Genomic DNA, 19,305 nt, shown 5'->3' on the forward strand with positions numbered 1-19,305 from the left:
AGAATTGCTTTTTGGAAGAAAATAATTTTTTTTCCAAGATTTAGCTTAACAACCTAAACTTTCCGATGCTTTAAATTTGAATTTTGGATATGTCGTACAATCGACTATAAGTGGAACAGTAACATGCACAAAATTATTTAGAACTATTAATGAATGACTTAGAGAGACGGACACTAGTAGAAGAGAGTTGAACTAACTACTAACTTGATTTAATATAAAAAAAGTTCAATAAATTTTTAAAAGAAGTTGCATGCTCTAGAATTTAAAAAGAAAAACAAGTGAATTCTTTAAACCCATCAAAGATTTTACATTTTGTTTAATTAACGATAATTGCAAGGCTGATAACATTCTTTTGCATTGGATGCAATAAATTAATTACGACAATTTATCTATAACAAGAAAAGTAAAATAATATAGAAGCAGATAATGTTTAGTACAATGCTTGGTACAAGTATATTTAAACACGATTGTTCATACAGATATTGGGCACGAGCTTAGCTCGGGCATAAACCCACTAGTTGAATAACAAAAGAAAGAAACAACAGTTCACTTAAGTTCCTCTTTTGTAAGTTCTACAATTATTATTTCTTAATAGATTTATCTATCTTGAATGATAGCTTGAGAATAGGCATTCGTAATGAGACATATAGTGGTGACCCAGGTTAACTTAACTGATTAGTAGTTAACTATAGTTAGTGATTAGTTGACCACAGTTAGTAGTTAGGCGGTTACATCTGTAATTAGGTAGTTATTACTATAGCTAAGTACTGTAGATGTACAGATTTTACGGAACAATTACAGAGTAATGAGAATTGCTCCCTTTTTTTTCCTCTTCTTCATTTCTTCTCTTCAAGTATGGATCTTAGATCCATAAATTTGACATGGTATCAGAGCATATAGACGATTGAATCTAAAGTTTTTCACTGACAATTGTTGAAAACAAGAGATTCATCGGTTAGTTTTCCAAAATTTTCTAGCCGGAAAAGGTGATGGCCGGAGATGAAACCATCAGTCGTATAGAGAAGGTAACAAATCGATCAGCAGTGATGATAGATCATAATCATCCACTGTATTTGCACCCATCGGACACACCGGGAGCATTATCACTTGGTTTTCAGCTGTAAGGAATGGAAAATTACACGATTTGGAGTCAAGCGATGGAGGTTTCGTTGCTAACACGGAACAAATTAGGGTTCATCGATGGATCGGTGACGCGTGATACTTATGGAGACACTCATGCAAATCTATGGGACCGCTGCAATGCTATTGTGAAGTCATGGATAATGCACAATATGAGCCGTGATTTGCTGAGTGGAGTATTATTCCGGTCAAGTGCATATGCAATCTGGTCGTATCTCAAGGAACGATTTGATAAGGTTAATGCATTGAGAATGTACTACTTACACAGGGAGATTTTTTCATTAACACAAGGTACATCTTTTGTTTCAGTTTACTACTCAAAATTGAAGGATCTATAGGATGAGTATGATTCGATTATGCCTCCACCTGTTTGTTGTGATAAGTCGAAGAAATTTACTGAACGACAGGAGTATCAATATTTATGGCAGTTTTTAATAGGGTTAAATGATAGCTACAGTCAAGCTCGTAGTCAAATCATAATGAAATCTAAAATTCCTACTGTTAATCAAGCCTATGCTATGATTCTTCAAGATGAAAGCCAGAAACTAGTAGCAGGTGGGAGTTATAGTACTGAGTCTATTGATCCTACTGCCCTGTTCAGCTCTAAGATTGGTCAAAAACAAAGAAGGAATTTCAATGTTGAATGTGATTTCTGTCATTTAAAGGGACATACCAAGGAGGAATGTTACAAATTGATGAAGTGTGATTACTGCAATAGGAAGGGACATTTAAAGGCAAACTGCTACAAGCTGATAGGGTATCCTACAGATTTTAAACCTTAGAAACAAGCTAATATGGTTGGAGGTTCAAGTAACCAGCCAAATCCACCTTCCTCAGTCATGATGACACAGAAGCAACATCTAGGACCTATGCAAGGATTCACTACTGAATCACATAGTCATCAGGGGCAACAGAATTTGGGGCCTATGCAAATGTTCACTCCTGAACAATATAGTCAGATTCTAAACCTACTAAACAAGGCATCACTCTCTGAATCCTCTGCCAGTGCACACATGGCAGGTAATGTTTCTTATGAACCAAATATTGATGAGAAATGGATAGTAGATACTAGAGCTACTAATCATATGGTTGGTAATGAGCAACTTCTGCTTGAAAAATTATTAGTAGGTAATGCAGGAAATGTACAGCTCCCTACTGAAGAGTCTACTAAGGTGTCACATATTGGTAGTTGTCAATTATATGGAGGTGATACTATTAACAATGTCTTGTGTGTACCAGCTTTCAAGTTTAATCTCTTGTCTGTGTCTCAACTGACAAAAGCTTTAAACTGTTGTGCTGCATTTTTTCCAAATTTCTGCATATTTCAGGATCTCTTCACTGGGAAGGTGAAGGAGATTGGTAAAGAAGAAAAAGGATTGTATGTGCTGCATTCACAAAGGAGAAACAAGAATAACACCAAGTCATTGGTGATGATTGCTCACAGGAATGAAGTTGAGTTGTGGCACAAGAGAATGGGACATGTTCCAATCCAAGTTCTTAAGAAAATTCCTAGTATACATAGTAGCAGTAGAGCAGAAATAAGTCCTTGTGACATATGTCCGTTAGCCAGACAAGCTAGGACTTCTTTTCCAGTCAGTAACAGTAGAGCAGAAAATGTATTTGATTTGCTACACATGGATGTTTGGGGACCATATAAAGTACCTACATATAATGGAAAAAGATATTTTCTCACAATGGTTGATGATCACTCTAGATGGATTTGGATTTTCTTCTTGCATCTTAAGTCTGATGTTATTACAGTACTGAAAAACTTCATTGTTATGGTAAAGACTCAGTTTGGTAAAATGATCAAATGTTTTAGGTCAGACAATGGTTCTGAATTTTTCAACCACAATTGTGCAACATTGTTCCAAATGCATGGAATTATACATCAGAGTTCTTGGCACACACTCCTCAACAGAATGGAGTGATGGAGAGGAGACACAGGCATGTTCTGGAGACTGCACGAGCCATCAGGTTTCAGGGGCACTTGCTAGTGAAGTTTTGGGGTGCTTGTGTAGATGCTTCTGTATACATAATAAACAGAGTTTCTTTGACAGTACTGGGGAACAAGTCACCTTTTGAGCTATTCTATGGGAAACAGCCTGCATTGTCACACATAAGAATTATAGGGTGATTGTGTTTTGCAGCAAGGTTGCCAAGAGGAGACAAATTTGCACCTAGGTCTATAAGATCAGTGTTTATGGGATATGCAAGCACACAAAAGGGATATAGGTTGTATGAAATTGAGCATAATACACTCTTTGTCAGTAGGGATGTGATATTTCATGAAGATGTGTATCCATTTCAGGGTCTTCACCAAGACTCTTCTCTTTTTGCGGATGAATTTTAGAGTGTTGATCCTTGTCCTGATCAACCTTCCATTGTTTTGCCCTCTATTATCAATGACATAAATGAATCACATTCCATTACATCTCCTGCTCCTGAAGAATCTGTTCCAGCAGACATTAATTCATCTTTAGACTCTCATTCTCTACCATATGTAGAGGTATCAGCTACATGGCAACATGAGAACAATGCTGGAGAACTGAGGAGATCATGAAGAACTTCAAGGCCTCCTATTTGGCTGAAGGATTATATTGGGCCAATGCAAAAGCCTAACTCTTCCCATGCAGCACATTTCCAGTATCTTATTAGCAATTCTATTCAGTACACAGGATTATCTGCCTCATATCAAGCTTACATCTCTCAAATGTCCTCTGAAGTTGAACTAGTTTCTTACTATGAGGCAGCCAAAGATGTGAATTGGATTGAAGCTATGAAAGCAGAAATTCAAGTATTGGATGATAACAAGACTTGGGAGGTAGTGTCATTGCCTCCAAATAAAAGAGCAATTGGATGCAAATGGGTGTACAAAATCAAGTATACTTCCACTGGAGAAGTTGAGAGGTATAAGGCTAGGTTAGTAGCAAAGGGGTACAATCAAAAGGAGGGACTAGACTATCAGGAAACTTTTTCACCTGTTGTGAAAATGGTAACTGTCAGGTCAGTTGTATCCATTGCAGCTACCAAATGGTGGACACTGTATCAGATGAATATTTGTAATGCTTTTTTGCAAGGGGATTTGGAAGAAGAGGTATACATGAATTTACCTCAAGGGTTTTCTCCTAAATAAGGGAAGACACAGGTCTGTTAGTCACTATATGGACTTAAGCAAGCTTCAAGACAGTGGAATATTAAACTCACCACAGCACTGCTTAACTCAGGTTTCAAACAAAGCCATTTTGATTATTCTTTATTTACCAAGAAGCAAGATTCTCATATTGTGATTGTTTTGGTCTATGTTGATGATCTTTTAATTACTGGGGATAATGATGAACTCATTTCAAGCACTAAACAAAGTCTGCATCAGAATTTTAAGATCAAAGATCTTGGAGAGTTGAGGTATTTTTTGGGAATTGAATTTTCCAGAAACAAAGAGGGGATCTTGTTACACCAGAGGAAGTATGCTCTTGAGCTTATTTCAGATGTTGGTCTAGAAGGGTCCAAACCAGTTCATGCTCCTATTGAGGTTAATCAGAAGCTCATTACAGTGTCTTATGATAATCATTTAGGCCTCAAGGATGACAGCCTACTTGAGGATCCTGGTGCTTATCAAAGACTAATAGGCAGGCTACTTTATTTGACAATTACAAGGACTGACATCTCTTTTGCTGTTCAATCTTTAAGCCAGTTCATGCAAGCTCCCAAACATTCTCACATGGAAGCTGCCTTGAGAGTGGTGAGATATAATAAGCAGAATCCAGGGCTTGGTATTCTTATGTCAGCTGCAGCTTCTACACAGTTGACAGCCTACTGTGATGCTGATTGGACTGCATGTCCAACTACGAGAAGATCAGTAACTAGCTATTTAGTGAAGTTTGGTAATTCTCTCATCTCATGGAAGTCAAAAAAGCAAAGTACTATTTCAAGAAGTTCAGCTGAAGCAGAATATCGAAGTTTGGCTTCCACAGCTGCAGAAATTGTTTGGCTCGTTGGCTTATTTGCTGAATTGGGAGTCACTCTCACACTCCCACTTCCCCTTCACTGTGATAGTAAATCAGTCATGCAAATTGCTGCCAAGTGTTTCATGAGCGAACCAAGCACATTGACATTGATTGTCATTTCATTCGTGAGAAGGTTCATTTGGGCTTGGTTCACACTGTCTATTTGAAGTTTGTTGATCAACCTGCTGACATCCTAACTAAAGGCTTGAGTAGTGTGCAACATTCTTATTTGTTATCCAAGCTAGGCCTTCAGAACATATTCATTAGTCCTAGCTTGAGGGGGGTAATGAGACATATAGTGGTGACCCAGGTTAACTTAACTGATTAGTAGTTAACTATAGTTAGTGATTAGTTGACCACAGTTAGTAGTTAGGCGGTTACATCTGTAATTAGGTAGTTATTACTATAGCTAAGTACTGTAGATGTACAGATTTTACGGAACAATTACAGAGTAATGAGAATTGCTCCCTTTTTTTCTCTCTTCTTCATTTCTTCTCTTCAAGTATTGTTCTCAGATCCATAAATTTGATAATTCGTCTTGCCAATCTATTTTTAAGAAGTTAAAAAAAAGTAATTTCTCCCCAACAGTAGAAGCATAAGCTTCTTTTTAAAAAAAAAAATCTTAGCAAAAGCACCCTTATAAATATTTCTTTTTATTTTTAGGATAAAATTTTAATATATGATAAATTTGGAGTAAATAAGTGAATGATGTTTTAATATATTTAAATTATGGAACGAATAAGGTAGTTTTTCATTTTATTTTATAGTTTACTTCAAAAAATGAAAAAAACTACTATAGTCTTTTGTAATAAATATTTAAAATTATTAACTACTTAAGTAGTATTAACTATTAAGTAAAAAATGTTATGTTCTTATTCGTAATTACATACTTAAAATACTTTTTGAAAAATTTGACGAAACACAAATTATTGCTTAAAAGTGCTTTTCAATTTAATTAAACACAATTCCAAAAGTGCCTTTTAAAAAAAAGAGTTTCATAATAAGCTGATTTTAGAAGCTTTGCCAAACAACAAATAGAAAAAGAGCCATTAAGATGTTAACAATTTTGACAAATAATGACCTATCAAACTGCACATTATTTTCGCGTTTTCATTACCAACTGCACTATTAAGCTTAAGGTTGTTCTAGTAATTTTATTCAAATTACTCGCCAATCACACTTAATTCAAATAACAAGAAGATATCTAAATTCAAAAATCCTCTGATATTCTTATTCTCCTTAGAAATTCCAATAGTTAGATATATTTTGGACGGCAAAAACTTATTCGTAATGGATATTTACATTAATTTAATAAATTCAAGACATACATACACATACTTTATCATTAAGTAATATGTATTCGAACTTTAATTTTAACTACCAAGATTAAGTTTGATTTGGTGTAAACACGTACTTGATATCCATTTTAAACTTTTTAAATTGCTTGATAGTTAAAAATTGTATTACCATTGCTTCCCTCGCTACAAATTAACAAAAATACTCAATAGAAATCATCAATAATTATTAGAAGTGCCCATGCAAATCCAACATCAATTATTATATAATCAAAAGCTGTCTTGTACAAATCAAACGAATAATTATGATTACTTTTTAACGGTGATACCAATGATTATTGTAGCCCACACTGGCGTGCTTAATCATTTGCAAGATTCATATTTTACCTGGCAAATATAGCCCACAGTGGATATAGGTCCCATTTAAACGGCTGCCCGTGATCCTCTTTAAGAGAAATCTTACCCGCAATTACAAACCAAATCAATAAATAGATGATATATTTAGTTTTTATTATCGGTTCATTGTTATTGTGTTTTGAACTTCAAAATTTAAGAAAATTGATAACAATATTCTACTCTCTTCGTCTTAATTTATGTGGTATCGTCCGGATTTCAAGATTTAAACTTTTTAATTTTTGCGAATTTGGCTATATAATCTTTAAATATTTTAAAAAATAAAATTTATATATATTTAAAACTATGTACAAAATAATATAAGTCACAATAATTAACAATTAAAAATATTTAAAAGACATAAAAACATCACAATTAAAGAAAAACTCGTTTAATTCGCGAACTCGGAAGGTGCCACCTAAATTGCGAAGGGTGGAGTAATAATTATTCATTTCAACATTGTCACCTATCGTCCTTGTAATTTTCAAAATTTAATAAAAGACTTCAAAATTCAAAGTAATTATTTGTAACAACCCAACCGATTATTTTGAGCTCTAGCGTGTCGTTAAATGGTTTGTGACCTTGAGTAGCTTCATTTCAGGTATTATGACTTGCACGTGTAGTCGGATTTGAATTTTGGGAAGTTCGGGATTGATTTGGAAGGATAACTCTCAATTCGGAAGCTTTACGTTGGAAGAGTCGACCAAATTTGACTTTTGAGTAAACGACCTCGAAATCGGAATTTGAAGATTCCCACAAGTTCCTATGATGATTTTAGACTTGGGCGTATGTTCGGGTTGAGTATCGGGAGGTCCGAGAGCGTTTCAGCGCTTCTTGTGGAAAGTTAACATTTTAAAGGTTTTAGAATTTCTTAAGTTTGATTTGAAGTGAACTTTGGTGTTATTGATGTCCGTTTGAGATTTCGAGGCTTGAAATAGGTTCGTATTGTGATTTGTGACTTGTACGTAAAGTTTGGCGTCATTTTGCAATGTCTAAGTGGGATTCGGACGCGTTCGGCGAAGTATGAAGGTTTGAAAGTTAAGAGAGTTTACGAAATTGAGTTTGATCTTTAATTCTTGGTTATGATATTGTAATTTGTGTTCGAGCCTTCAGACAAGTTTATATAGGGTATATAAATTTGTTAGAATGATTGGAGGGGGTTTCTCGGACCTCGGGTGAGTTTTAGGGTAGTTTTGGACCACTTTTAGGTCTTTTTGAACTACTGATAACTGGTGAGGGATGTAAAATGTGATCGCGGAGTTTTGGGCCACGATCGCGAAGAGCAAAGTGACTTCCAGGCCTTGTGAATCGCGATCGCAGAAGGAATGGTTGCGATCGCGTAGAAGGAAATTCTGTTGTCAGTGGTCTGACTTTGGGAGCTTATATCTTGCAATCTATAAGAAATTTGGGAATGATTTAAAAATGAAAGTTGTAGCACTTAGAATCTACTTTTCAGAAAATTAAGCTGTTTATCATTTGAAATTTTGTATAAAATATTATTACCATTATACCGAAGGGTATCTGTGAAGAAGAAAACACAAATTTGTTCATCGCGATCGCGGGATTTTGGTCGTGATCGCGAAGAAGGGGGCTTGACAGGTGTATTAAACATCCAATTTTATGGTTTTGAGTTTATTTCTTCACTTTTAAGTTCTTGGAGCACATGTAGAGCGATTTGTGATGATTCTTGAAGACTATTTTTGCTATATATCATAAGGTAAGTTACTCCTACTTGTTGTAAGTTATATACAAAGATTATATATGGATTTAAACATGGAATTTTGTAGAAATCGTGGGATTTTGGGAGAAAATCAAGAAATGGAAATCTTGGATTTTTTTTACGAAATTGGACGTGAAATTAGAAATAAATTATATATTTGAGTTCGTGGTGCTATGGGTAATGTTTGTCTTCAAATTTTTTTGAAATATGGGCACATGAGCGCGGGAGTTGACTCTGTTGACTTTTCAAACATAGTTGGTAATTGTTATTAATTGATCAATTAAGAGTCTTTGGGTATATTTTGATTTGTTTGTACGTTGTTTGACTAGTTTCGAATATTTTGGCATTGGTTGAGGAGTTAGAAAGGCATTGGAGTCAATTTTCAGAATTCGGTGTGAGGTAAGTCTCTTGTCTAACCTTGTGAGAAGGAAACTACCCCGTAGGTATTAAATTGTTATGTTCTACTAGTTGCATGTTTGACAAGCTTGTGGGAAATACTATAGAGAGGTGTATTACTCAGTCTAACACAGTGGAGGATGAAGATCCTGAAATAAAGAAAGAGGCTGAAGCTCTTGAAACTGAGGATCAAGTGGTAGATGAGGAGGAACTAAAAGAAGAGGCTTCTAAGCCTAATGTGGAATTGAAAGTCCTCCCCACTCATTTGAAATATGTTTTTCTTGAAACTAAAAATTTCTCAGTGATTATTTCTACTGACTTGACAGGTACACAGGTGCAAAAGCTGGTGGAGCTGTTGAAATAGCACAAGAAGGCCATTGGCTGGAGTATAGTTGATATTCAAGGAATTAGTCCAGCCATTTTCATGAACAAAATTTTGTTGAAAGAAAATAGCAAGCCAGTGGTGCAGCCCCAACCCAAGTTGAACAAAAATTTGGAGGAGGTAGTGCACAAGGAGATCATCAAATTACTAGATGCGAGAGTGATTTCCCCATCTCTGATAGCTAGTGGATTAGTCCAGTGAAAGTTGTACCTAAGAAGAGGGGCATGACAGTGGTGAAAAATAAAGACAAGGAATTGATCCTACAAGAACAGTCACTGGGTGGAGAATGTGCATTGATTATAGAAAGCTGGATGATGCAATAAGGAAGGACCACTTTCCACTTTCCTTCATTGATCAAATACTCGAGAAAGTGGTTGGACATGGATGCTACTACTTCTTGGATGGGTACTCAGGCAACAATCGGATACCCATTTCCCCAAAAGATGTTGAGAAAACCACATTCACTTGTCCATCAGGTATTTTTGCTTATAGGAGGATGTTGTTTGGGTTGTGTAATGTATATGCTATTTTTTAGAGGTGCATGATGTCTATATTCTCTAATTTGAATGGGAAGTGTCATGAAGTATTCATGGATGATTTCACCCTCTTTGGTGATGACTTTGAGGATTTCTTGAAGAATTTGGAGCTTGTGCTTGAATGCTGTGAAGACACTCACTTGGTTCTCAACTTTGAGAAGTGCCACTTAATGGTGAAAAAGGGAATCGTCCTGGGCCACAAAGTAACTACACATGGAATTGAAGTTAATAGAGCTAAGGTTGATGTAATTACTAAGCTCCATACACCGACTTCTATGAAGAGCATAAGGATTTTCTTGGGACATGCTGGGTTCTATAACAGGTTCATCAAAAACTTTTCCAACATTACCAATCCGTTGAATACATTGCTAGCAAAGGATGTCAAGTTTGTTTTCATTGTGGAGTTCTTAAGAACATTCGAATCGATAAAGGAGAAACTTGTGAGGGCTCATATTATGGTGACGCCTGATTAGAGCCAGCCATTTGAGATAATGTATGATTCCAGCGATGTAGCTGTGGGGGCAGTTCTGAGGCAAAGAAAAGATAAGATGTTTAGGCCCATTTACTATGCAAGCAAGACGTTCAATGATGCTCAAGTCAACTATGTCACCACTGAGAAAGAGTTCTTTGTTGTGGTTTTCGCATTTGACAAGTTTAGATCATACCTAGTGGGGAGTAAAGTGATTGTACACACTGATCACTCAGCCTTAAAATACATGTTGAGTAAAAAGGAGTCCAAGCCACGTATGATACGGTGGGTGTTGTTGCTCCAAGAGTTTGACTTGGAGATCAAAGATAGAAAGGGCACAGAAAATCAAGTCGCAGATCATCTATCTCGACTTGAGAGACCTCTGATTGAAACAGTTGATGTAAGAGAAGAGTTCTCTGATGAGCAAATTTTTCTCCATTGTTGCGGTCTCCGAAAGCTGCCTTGGGTATGCTGATATAGCCAACTTTTTGGCTAGTTGATGGTTGCCTCGTGATCTCTCTCGTGATCAAAGAAAGAAGCTTCATGGTGAGGTAAAAAGTTATTTTTGGAATGACTCTTTCTTGTTTAAACTGTATGCAGATGGTGTGATTCGAAGGTGTGTGCTTGAAGGAGAGATGGCAAGCATTCTTTCTCATTGCCATGATGGAGAAGTTGGAGGACACTATGGTGGAAATTTCACTGCAAGAAAGGTCATGTAAGTCGGTTTCTATTGGCCTACTTTTTAGAAGGACGCACGGGCGTACATAGCTGCATATGACAAGTGTCAAAGGGCAGGTAAAATTAGCAAGACAGATGAGATGCCACTAAAATCCATTCTGGTATGTGAAATTTTTTACGTTTAGGGCATTGACTTCATGGTCCCGTCCCCATCGTCTCATTCATATGAGTATATCCTAGTAGTTGTTGACTAAGTCTCTAAATGGATCGAAGCAATTCCTATTAGGACCAATGATGCTCGGGTGGTTTGTAAGTTCTTGCGAAAGAACATCTTTACCCGCTTTGGGACACCTCAAGTGATTATCAGTGACAATAGGTTGCACTTTATGAAAAAGCAGTTCACTGCATTGTTGTCTAAGTATGGGGTCGCACACAAAACAAGAACCATGTACCATGCCCAAACTAGTGGGCACGTTGTGGCTAACCGTGTACTTAAACGAATTCTTGAAAAGACGGTTAGTGCTTCCCGTAAGGATTGGTCTGTAAAGTTGGATAAAGCTCTATGGGCGTACAGAACTGCATTAAAAACAACCATAGGGACTTCACCATTCAAACTAGTGTATGGAAAATTGTGTCACCTACCTGTTGAGAAAGAACATAAAGCTTATTTGGCAATTAAGATGATTAAGCTTGATCTTAGTCTTGCCGGTGAACACGGGTTGGCACAAATGAACGAATTGGAAGAGTTTAGTCTAGACGCATATGAAAATGTGTGAATCTTTAAGAAGAAGACAAATAGGTGGCATGATCGCCTGATTAAGCCAAAGGAGTTTCATAAAGGGGACAAGGTCTTACTATACAATAGTAGAATTAGGTTGTTCCCCGAAAAATTCAAATCAATATGGATAGGTCCATCTGTAGTGAAACATATCTCACTGTATGGTGCCATTGAGATCCACGATGAGGAAGGGAATAAAAGCTCTAAAGTTAATGGGCACAGGTTGAAACCGTACCTTGTTGGAGGATTTGACAAGAAATCCTCTGGTGATCAAATGAGCCTAAATGACAGAATCAAGCCGACGACTATAACTCAGAACTATTTCTAACCCTTTTTCCTACTTTTGTAGAATAGCTTAGATAATTGTAGATTAATATGTTTAGAGTTAGGAGTTTTGGTACTTAGTTGGACAGGTATAAGCATGAATCAAACACAATATGTACATAATAGAGTCGAGGTGCAACCCGTGGGCTAAAAAGCATAAAATCACCAGAACTCTGAGAAAATTATGCTGCTCCGCTACATGGGGCATCGCGTTAGGCCATGAGAATGTTTCTGACAGAACACAAGCTCTCTGAATATCTTCATTCCCGTGTTGCATGGGGCGCCGCGCACAGCAACGTGGCTGTGTAAAAAAACTCGGCCGTCCATTTATAAAATAATTAATTAAAATCAAATTTTGAAAAAACTGGACAGAATACTCTAAGCCCCCACCCCCACCCCCACCCCCACCCATTTTTTCACATTTTCTACCATACCTCTCATTCTCTCACTCAAACCTCTCCTCTCTAACTCAGCCCCAAATTTCTCATTCTTCTTCTTCTTCAAAGTTCTTCACCTCCTGTTCTCCCACCTCCAACACTCATCAAGGAAAGTTTTATTTTCTCATCTCTTCTCTTTTTTGTAGTAATTTAAGGTAGTTTAGTTTATATCTCTAACCCTAGGTAGTTTTTCAATTTTTTTGGTTAATATCATCTTTTGGCCAACATTCTTGCATAAACTTGTGGGATTTTCATTGTTCTTATGATTGTGGGTGATTGTTGGTGTGTTTTGATGGTGTTGGAATTAATTTGTGTTGAAGCTTGGTAAGGGTGCCAATATGGCCAAAAATTGATGGATTTTATATTGAAATTGGAGAATTTTGTGCTTTTGCTACTATATGGTGGTGTTTTGGTTGTAGTTGGGTTTTTGATTGGTGTTATTGTGTAGTTGTCCTAGACCAATTGAAGTTGAAATTATGAGTCGAACTTGATGAATACAATGTGTTTGATAAAATGCCTCAATAACATAGAAGGTGAATGGTGCTTAATTAGAGGGTATTTGTTATGAGATAATGTGATACTTGATGATAAGTGTGGAGTGGGAGGTCATGTTCGTGTGTTGTGAAACTTTAACATGTTAGCCCGAGTGCTAATCAATTGACCATCCCATGCTAATGTATTGCTAGGCGCTATTTGGGATGTCTGATTCAAAGCTATGTGTTTGTGTAGTGTTGTATTGTATCTTCAAAATTTTGTAGTAGTTAATTAGTATAACTTCTTATTTTTCTTAGTTACTAGTTTATCTTCTTGATTTTGTATTTTACATTAGTATAGTCCGTGGTGATGTTGTTGTACTATTATATTGGTAGTTGGGTGGGTAGTTGATTACTTGTGGCATGCTTTTAATGGGGTAGTCTGAGTCCTCGGTATACATTTTACTTGTGAACATGCAAATAAAATAAGTATGGGGTGGTTACCCCGTTTGTTCTTGTTTTCGTTTTACGTGTTGTGGCTAATGTTGTTTGTCTTGTGCAGGTACAATGTCTCTCCGCCCTAGCTAATGTTCTAACACAGGTTCCTCAGAGGTTGCCTCTAGTAGCCGTAGAGGAGGTAGGCAGACACCTCCCCCCGCCCTAGTAGAGGAGGAAGAGGAGCGCATTGATCTCGATGCGGATGTAGTACCATGCTGCAAGTATGGCATTCAGGCTGTGCCAACTCATGCTATGATATGGTACCATATCTTTGTTCTGGCAGTGAGTCCCGACCCGGAAGTCGATATTGATGATGGTAAGCCTACCAGGAAATACTCAGGTATTTATAACAACATCATATACCTGGGTTTTGAAAGCTTGTTCCTTCCCAGTGAGTCGGTGAACGTGAACATGGTTAAGGAATTCTATGATAACTAGTAACCTGAGGCCAGGTTAGATGCGGTGTATGAAGTCGAGGTGAGAGGCAAGATGATTTCGTTTTCTTCCTCCTAGGTAATAAATCAAATCATGTGGTTCATAGAGCATTCTCATAAGTTGTTCCAAATGCTACTGCGTCGGCCCCTTTATCCTAATATTAAACGCCAGCTGTGTGGTGCGGGGTCTCTTGCCATATGGACCCGATGCTAATGAGTTCCATAAAGACATGAAGAAGTGCCATTTCTAGCATCCCGCTAGAGTCATTCTCCGGTTGATTAATGCAAAGATCATGCCTACCCAGAATGACCCTTATGTCTCCCGGTTGAAGGTGTATCTCATTTATGCTTTCTTAACTCCGATGAATTTTATCTGGGTAAGATTATGCTTGAGCACATGTCTCGAGTACGACCACTTGGGGCCCGCCCCATGTATTTTCCAAGCATGATCATACAGCTTCTACAGACACACCATGTGGAGGAAGGAGTACCATTATGACCGGACGATTTTGCTTTTGAGGCGTCATAAGCCTTTTGATGTCACATCTGTGACAGACCCTCTACTATTGTTGTTATGATATATCAGAGATTTATTCATGTTGAGGAGACACTGCAACTGCTATTTGCTTATATGCACCTTCACGCCGCTCGGGGGAGGTTGACTTGGCAGAGCTATAGGAGGACCATCCCTTATCCGTGGTCACGCAGTAGTGGTTGGGCTTAGCCGATGGAGTACAGATGCCACCGGATGAGGACGCTAACTCTATTCCTTCTGATGATGAAGAGTACTTGCGCAACTTTGAGGGTGTTGATGAGGAGTAGGCCACGGGCCTCAGAGAGTTACCTTTCCACTCTTGTTGTACTGTTTTGCATTGGGGAAAATGCAAGGTGAGGTGCTCCTATTTGATAGTATTTGTACTTGTTTTCTATTTGCCAGTTGGTGTTGTTTGATCTGTTTCTTGCTTTTGTAGAAAATATGGTCTGTAAATTATAACTCTGAATTCTATCAGCCTATAATAGTTAGTAATTAATTGTTTAGTTTCGACTCTTCCCGACGATGGATTTCGTCGACTAGCTTCTTGAGGGATTTGAAGTAGAACAAGAAAAATACAAAAAAATAAAACAATTTGAAAAACCAAAAATATGTCTTTTATTATTTTACTTTCTTAGGAGTGTAGTAATCCCCCCTCCTTGGTTTTTCTTTGTGTCGCGGTTCTTTTTCAAGGGTTTTACTTGAACCGGGTGTAGTTAGTTTTTTTGTTTATAGGAATAAATAATCTTGAGTCATAGTACTAATTTGAAGCAATTTTCCTTGACTGCATATGCCTTGAGAGGGGTGAGTGCCTTAGTTGTGACGCCTAGGCTCAGTTCTTTGACTCTGTGCCTTAATTTGTTGATCTCAATTTTGCTTAACTGCTTTGATTAGAGAGTCGGGATAGATTCGATCCTGCGAGAGTTATGTGCCAATGTGTGTGTGAGGTTTTTGTGATATTATGTGCATGTCAGTTGATGTCTAGAACTTGCCCTGTGTGTTAGCAAAGTGAAATAGTAGTCTTGCTCAGTCTAGGAAGTGATATAGGCATTTCTTTGTTGAGTCAATTATATGTCTGTGATCCGCCTAATTGTTGTGCATCCTAATTAGCCCTTTTGAGCCTGTAATTTTATTTTCTTTGGTAACCACACTACAATCCTGACCCCTTTGTTTGAATTGACTATCTGTTTGAACCGTTTACTTTTCTTGAGCACTTGAATTTGGTATGAGTTTGTTAAACTCTATGTGGAGGTATGATTGGGTTTTGAGTGGAACTATAGAAAAGAATAAAGGTGCACTGTTTGAAAAACATTATGGTGAGATCCACTTGTAGGGAATTGAGAAAAAAGAAGAGAAAATCAAAATCTAGAAAAATGAAAAAAAATGCCAGTGTGTATATATTATAAAGAAAATTATTCTTTGCTAGTGGTAAATCTTGATTTGTTTGTGCTTAAAGAAATTGGGAGCTTGGTTAATATGATGTGAAGGTTGGGGTTTGGTTCAAAATAAGTGTGGGGATTGAATTGGTGAATTTGTATGTATTAAAGTGCTTAGGAAGGTGTAGCCACTATTATCCATGTGTATCCTACCCGTCACACGGCCTGCATTACAACCAAAATAAAGTCTTACTTGATCTTTGACTGAATTAGCTCAATTAGTAGAGTATTACTCTACAGACAAGCTTATGGTACATTTTCGGTGGCGCATGAATGTTATTTCTGATAGTGAATGAATTCTTTCTATCTTGAGATCCTATTTGTTCTTGAATTTTATTGTGCGTGGAACTACTCTCTATTGTTTGTGTAAGGGCACGTAACTTATGAAGAGGATAAAGGAAACAATGACCTAGTCGGCCACTGTCACAATGGTCCTCGATGATGAAGGGGAAGCTAGTGATGGAGAGGCTTTCCTTCAAAAGATGAAAAGATCTTCATCGGCTCAATCAGACGCTCAACCGGGTGAGCTTCAAAACCCAACCATAGGAGAAATCCAAGGATTTTGGGGTGAGATGGACCTTGTAGATAATTCCAATTATCTCTTTTCAGTCCCCATTGTTGTCTCCGGTCCAAGGAATTTGGACCCTGGGCCTCTTCTGCCTTCGACCACCAAGAAAATAACAATCAGCAATGCATTTGTTGTTGCGCCTTCTCATCCTTCCACACCAACAACTTCACGCCCCTCGATACCCGCTGCTCCTTGCCACCAGCACCAGCGGCATCTCCTCCACCGGTAACAGATGATCGAGAAAGGGGTGCTTCTCCTCCTCGGTCTCCCAATATTATTCACCCATTTTCCCAGATCCTTGAGGGAGGACAAGTGCTACTCTTTCGGTTTTGAAGGAGTGACATCTTTTGTCCAATACGATGGAGTTTGCAAACTCTCTAAAGCCGTTGGCTTAGGAAAAAGATTGGAAGAAAATGTGCTCCCTTTCAGGAGAATGCTTGTTAAACAATGCCATGCACAACGCGACAGCGGTACCGTACTTGTTTTCTTATAAAAAAAATTCCATTTACCTAATGCAATGAATATCCTAACTTTGATACTCTTTCTTATAGGCCAACTTTTTCACTTCTGAAGGCTTGCAGAGATTGATCCTCGACAAGCAAGGACTTGCTTCCGAGCGGGATCAACTGTTGGCCGAAAGGAACCAACTCGATGCACGTCTTCCGGTGTTAGAGGAAAAAGCTGTTGAGATGGGCGAACTTGAGGCCTAGTTGAAGCAGAGTGAGCAAGATAAAATATCCCATAGCCAAGAAGCCACTCAATATATGAACAAATTCAAGAGGCTAAGGCAAAGTGGGTCGAGCTCCATGACGATGTGCTTGTTGTTGCCGAGTGCGAGTTTGCCTTTGAGGAGAAAATAAATAATTTGAAGGCAGGCTTAAGCTCTAAAATCAAGGAGGCCAATTCTGCCAAGGATAAGAGAGACAAGTTGGAGGAGGGGCGCAAGAGGGCCATGGATCGGAACCAGATTCACTCAACTACAAATGTTGAGTTCGATTCTCGCCTTAGTGCCTTGAGATCCAAAAGAGAAGGCCTTCAGGCTGAAATTGATAGGCTCCAAGCAAAGCTCCAGGACCAAGGGGATTTCCTAGTTTTTTTAGAAGACTTATGTTATATATCATATAAGGATGAAAACCTTGAAATAGGCCAAAGTGGGCATCGCCAATATAGATAATTGTATTGCCCAGGCCCAAGAACTGGAGTTGTCTGCTCGTGAACGCCTTCTCGCTCGACCCGCTGCAACTAACTCCTCGAACTAGTTCTGAGTATACAGGGACCAATGGGGAGATCGAGGAAGATGAATACCCCGAGCCGGCAGCTGATCTACCTTCCTCCACTGGGGGAAACGCAGATCCCTCTCTCCTTTTGGGCTCCGACAACAATAATGCCTAGTTTTTTTTTCTCTTCTTTTTTTGTACTTTATAATTATGCCAAACGTTTCACTAAATTTGGCGCTTTGATAAATAAAGAATTTTTTTCTTAAGTGTTGTACAAACTATATTTATTTTGCATTGAATTGGTTAAAGTTACGGGTATATTTTTATCTGATAACTTTTAATTCCGGGCATAAATTCTTTTAGAATAAACTCTTTACTATGAGGGTTTCATAAGAGAGGGCCCTCTTATGTTTACGGTGCTCATGAAGAGGACGCCTCCTGTTTATTTTGGCACAAGTATTTGAAGTTTTTGTTAACTATGAAATGTTAAAATTAACTCAACATTTAGACAAGAAATAAGATAAAAATAAAAGGACTTTGTTTTATTCCTTATATCTTTAAAAGTACCCAAGCATTCATTTTCTAAAGGAAAAACTACCAATATATGTGGTTAACTTGTACAGCTTATTTCTATGGGGCTGATCATCGAGTCCTTGGTCCCGATGAAACATTGATCTCGGATCTCACAGTCCAAGTTTCTACAGACTCCTAGTGTCGTATCAGATATTATCCCCTCACTCCCTAGTGTTGGAATGCAAAGCATATGAATTCAAACACTGGAAGTCTTGCTTTACCGATGGAAATGACTTATGAATGGTTAAATAATCCTTTTTTAGTGATAAGGCAAAGCTTGTCATCAAACCAAAGTTTATTTAACAATCCATATAGTCGTTTGTCATCGATGTGAAAATTTTGATGCCTTAGCGTTTAAAGGTCTTTCCTTTTGCCGATGATGCTACTTTTGTAGTATGCTTTACATTGTTGCCTCGTTAAAAAAAGCCTTTCCAGAAAAACCCGATTGGGACAAAAATTGGTCGAAGGAAAAAAGAGTGCAGCACATACTTTCAGTATCGGCAACATCCATCGGCAATAATACCTTTTAAAGTGAGTCACGTTCTAATTGTTGGGAAACTTGACTCCATCTTGATTTTCCAACTTGTACAATCTTTTACCTGTAATAGTTGAAACCTAGAAGGACCTTCCCATATTGGACCCAGCTTCCCGGTGTTGACTTCCCGATTACTCTGAGTCACCTTTGTCAAAACCAAGTCTCCTACTTTGAAGTAGCGGAGATTGGCCCTCCGATTATAATATCTTTCCATCCTTGGATTTTGAGCCGACATCCTCACGTATGCCAAGTCCCTCTGTTCGTCTAGCAAATCCAGCCTCACCAGCAGCACTTCATTATTTGCTTCTTCGTTTGATCGGGAAAAAGTTAAAGTTGGTTCCCCTAATTCCACAGGTATCAGAGCTTCTGCCCCATATACGAGAGAGAAATGTGTTTTCCCTATGCTCGACTTTGCCGTTGTCCGGTATGCCTAGAGTAAACTCGGTAGCTCTTCGGGCCATTTGCCTTTAGCAGCTTCTAGCTT

General features: G+C 37.9%; 2 protein-coding genes across 2 annotated transcripts; both read left to right on the forward strand.

Moving 5' to 3' along the window:
- The first annotated feature begins 1,157 nt into the window (after positions 1-1,157).
- On the forward strand, positions 1,158-1,922 carry LOC142172569 (uncharacterized). The gene is made up of 2 exons (XM_075236218.1): positions 1,158-1,376; positions 1,479-1,922. Exons 1-2 carry the CDS (start codon positions 1,158-1,160, stop codon positions 1,920-1,922), a joined length of 663 nt encoding a protein of 220 aa, XP_075092319.1.
- An 8,438-nt stretch (positions 1,923-10,360) lies between these two features.
- Positions 10,361-11,792, forward strand: LOC142172570 (uncharacterized). Its single transcript, XM_075236219.1, has 3 exons — positions 10,361-10,784; positions 10,939-11,053; positions 11,303-11,792. The coding sequence occupies exons 1-3, from the start codon at positions 10,361-10,363 to the stop codon at positions 11,790-11,792; spliced, it is 1,029 nt and encodes a 342-aa protein (XP_075092320.1).
- The last annotated feature ends 7,513 nt before the right edge of the window (positions 11,793-19,305 follow it).

This window comes from Nicotiana tabacum, chromosome 18 (genome assembly GCF_000715075.1).
Source record: "Nicotiana tabacum cultivar K326 chromosome 18, ASM71507v2, whole genome shotgun sequence".
Taxonomy (NCBI): Eukaryota; Viridiplantae; Streptophyta; class Magnoliopsida; order Solanales; family Solanaceae; genus Nicotiana; species Nicotiana tabacum.

Coding starts and splice junctions, on each gene's coding strand:
- LOC142172569 (XM_075236218.1), top strand. CDS start 1,158: ATGGAGGTTTCGTTGCTAACACGGAACAAATTAGGGTTCATCGATGGA. Junction 1,377..1,478: donor TCAAGGAACGATTTGATAAG/GTTAATGCATTG, acceptor AAGGATCTATAG/GATGAGTATGATTCGATTAT.
- LOC142172570 (XM_075236219.1), top strand. CDS start 10,361: ATGTATGATTCCAGCGATGTAGCTGTGGGGGCAGTTCTGAGGCAAAGA. Junction 10,785..10,938: donor AATTTTTCTCCATTGTTGCG/GTCTCCGAAAGC, acceptor AACTGTATGCAG/ATGGTGTGATTCGAAGGTGT. Junction 11,054..11,302: donor TTCACTGCAAGAAAGGTCAT/GTAAGTCGGTTT, acceptor AATTCCTATTAG/GACCAATGATGCTCGGGTGG.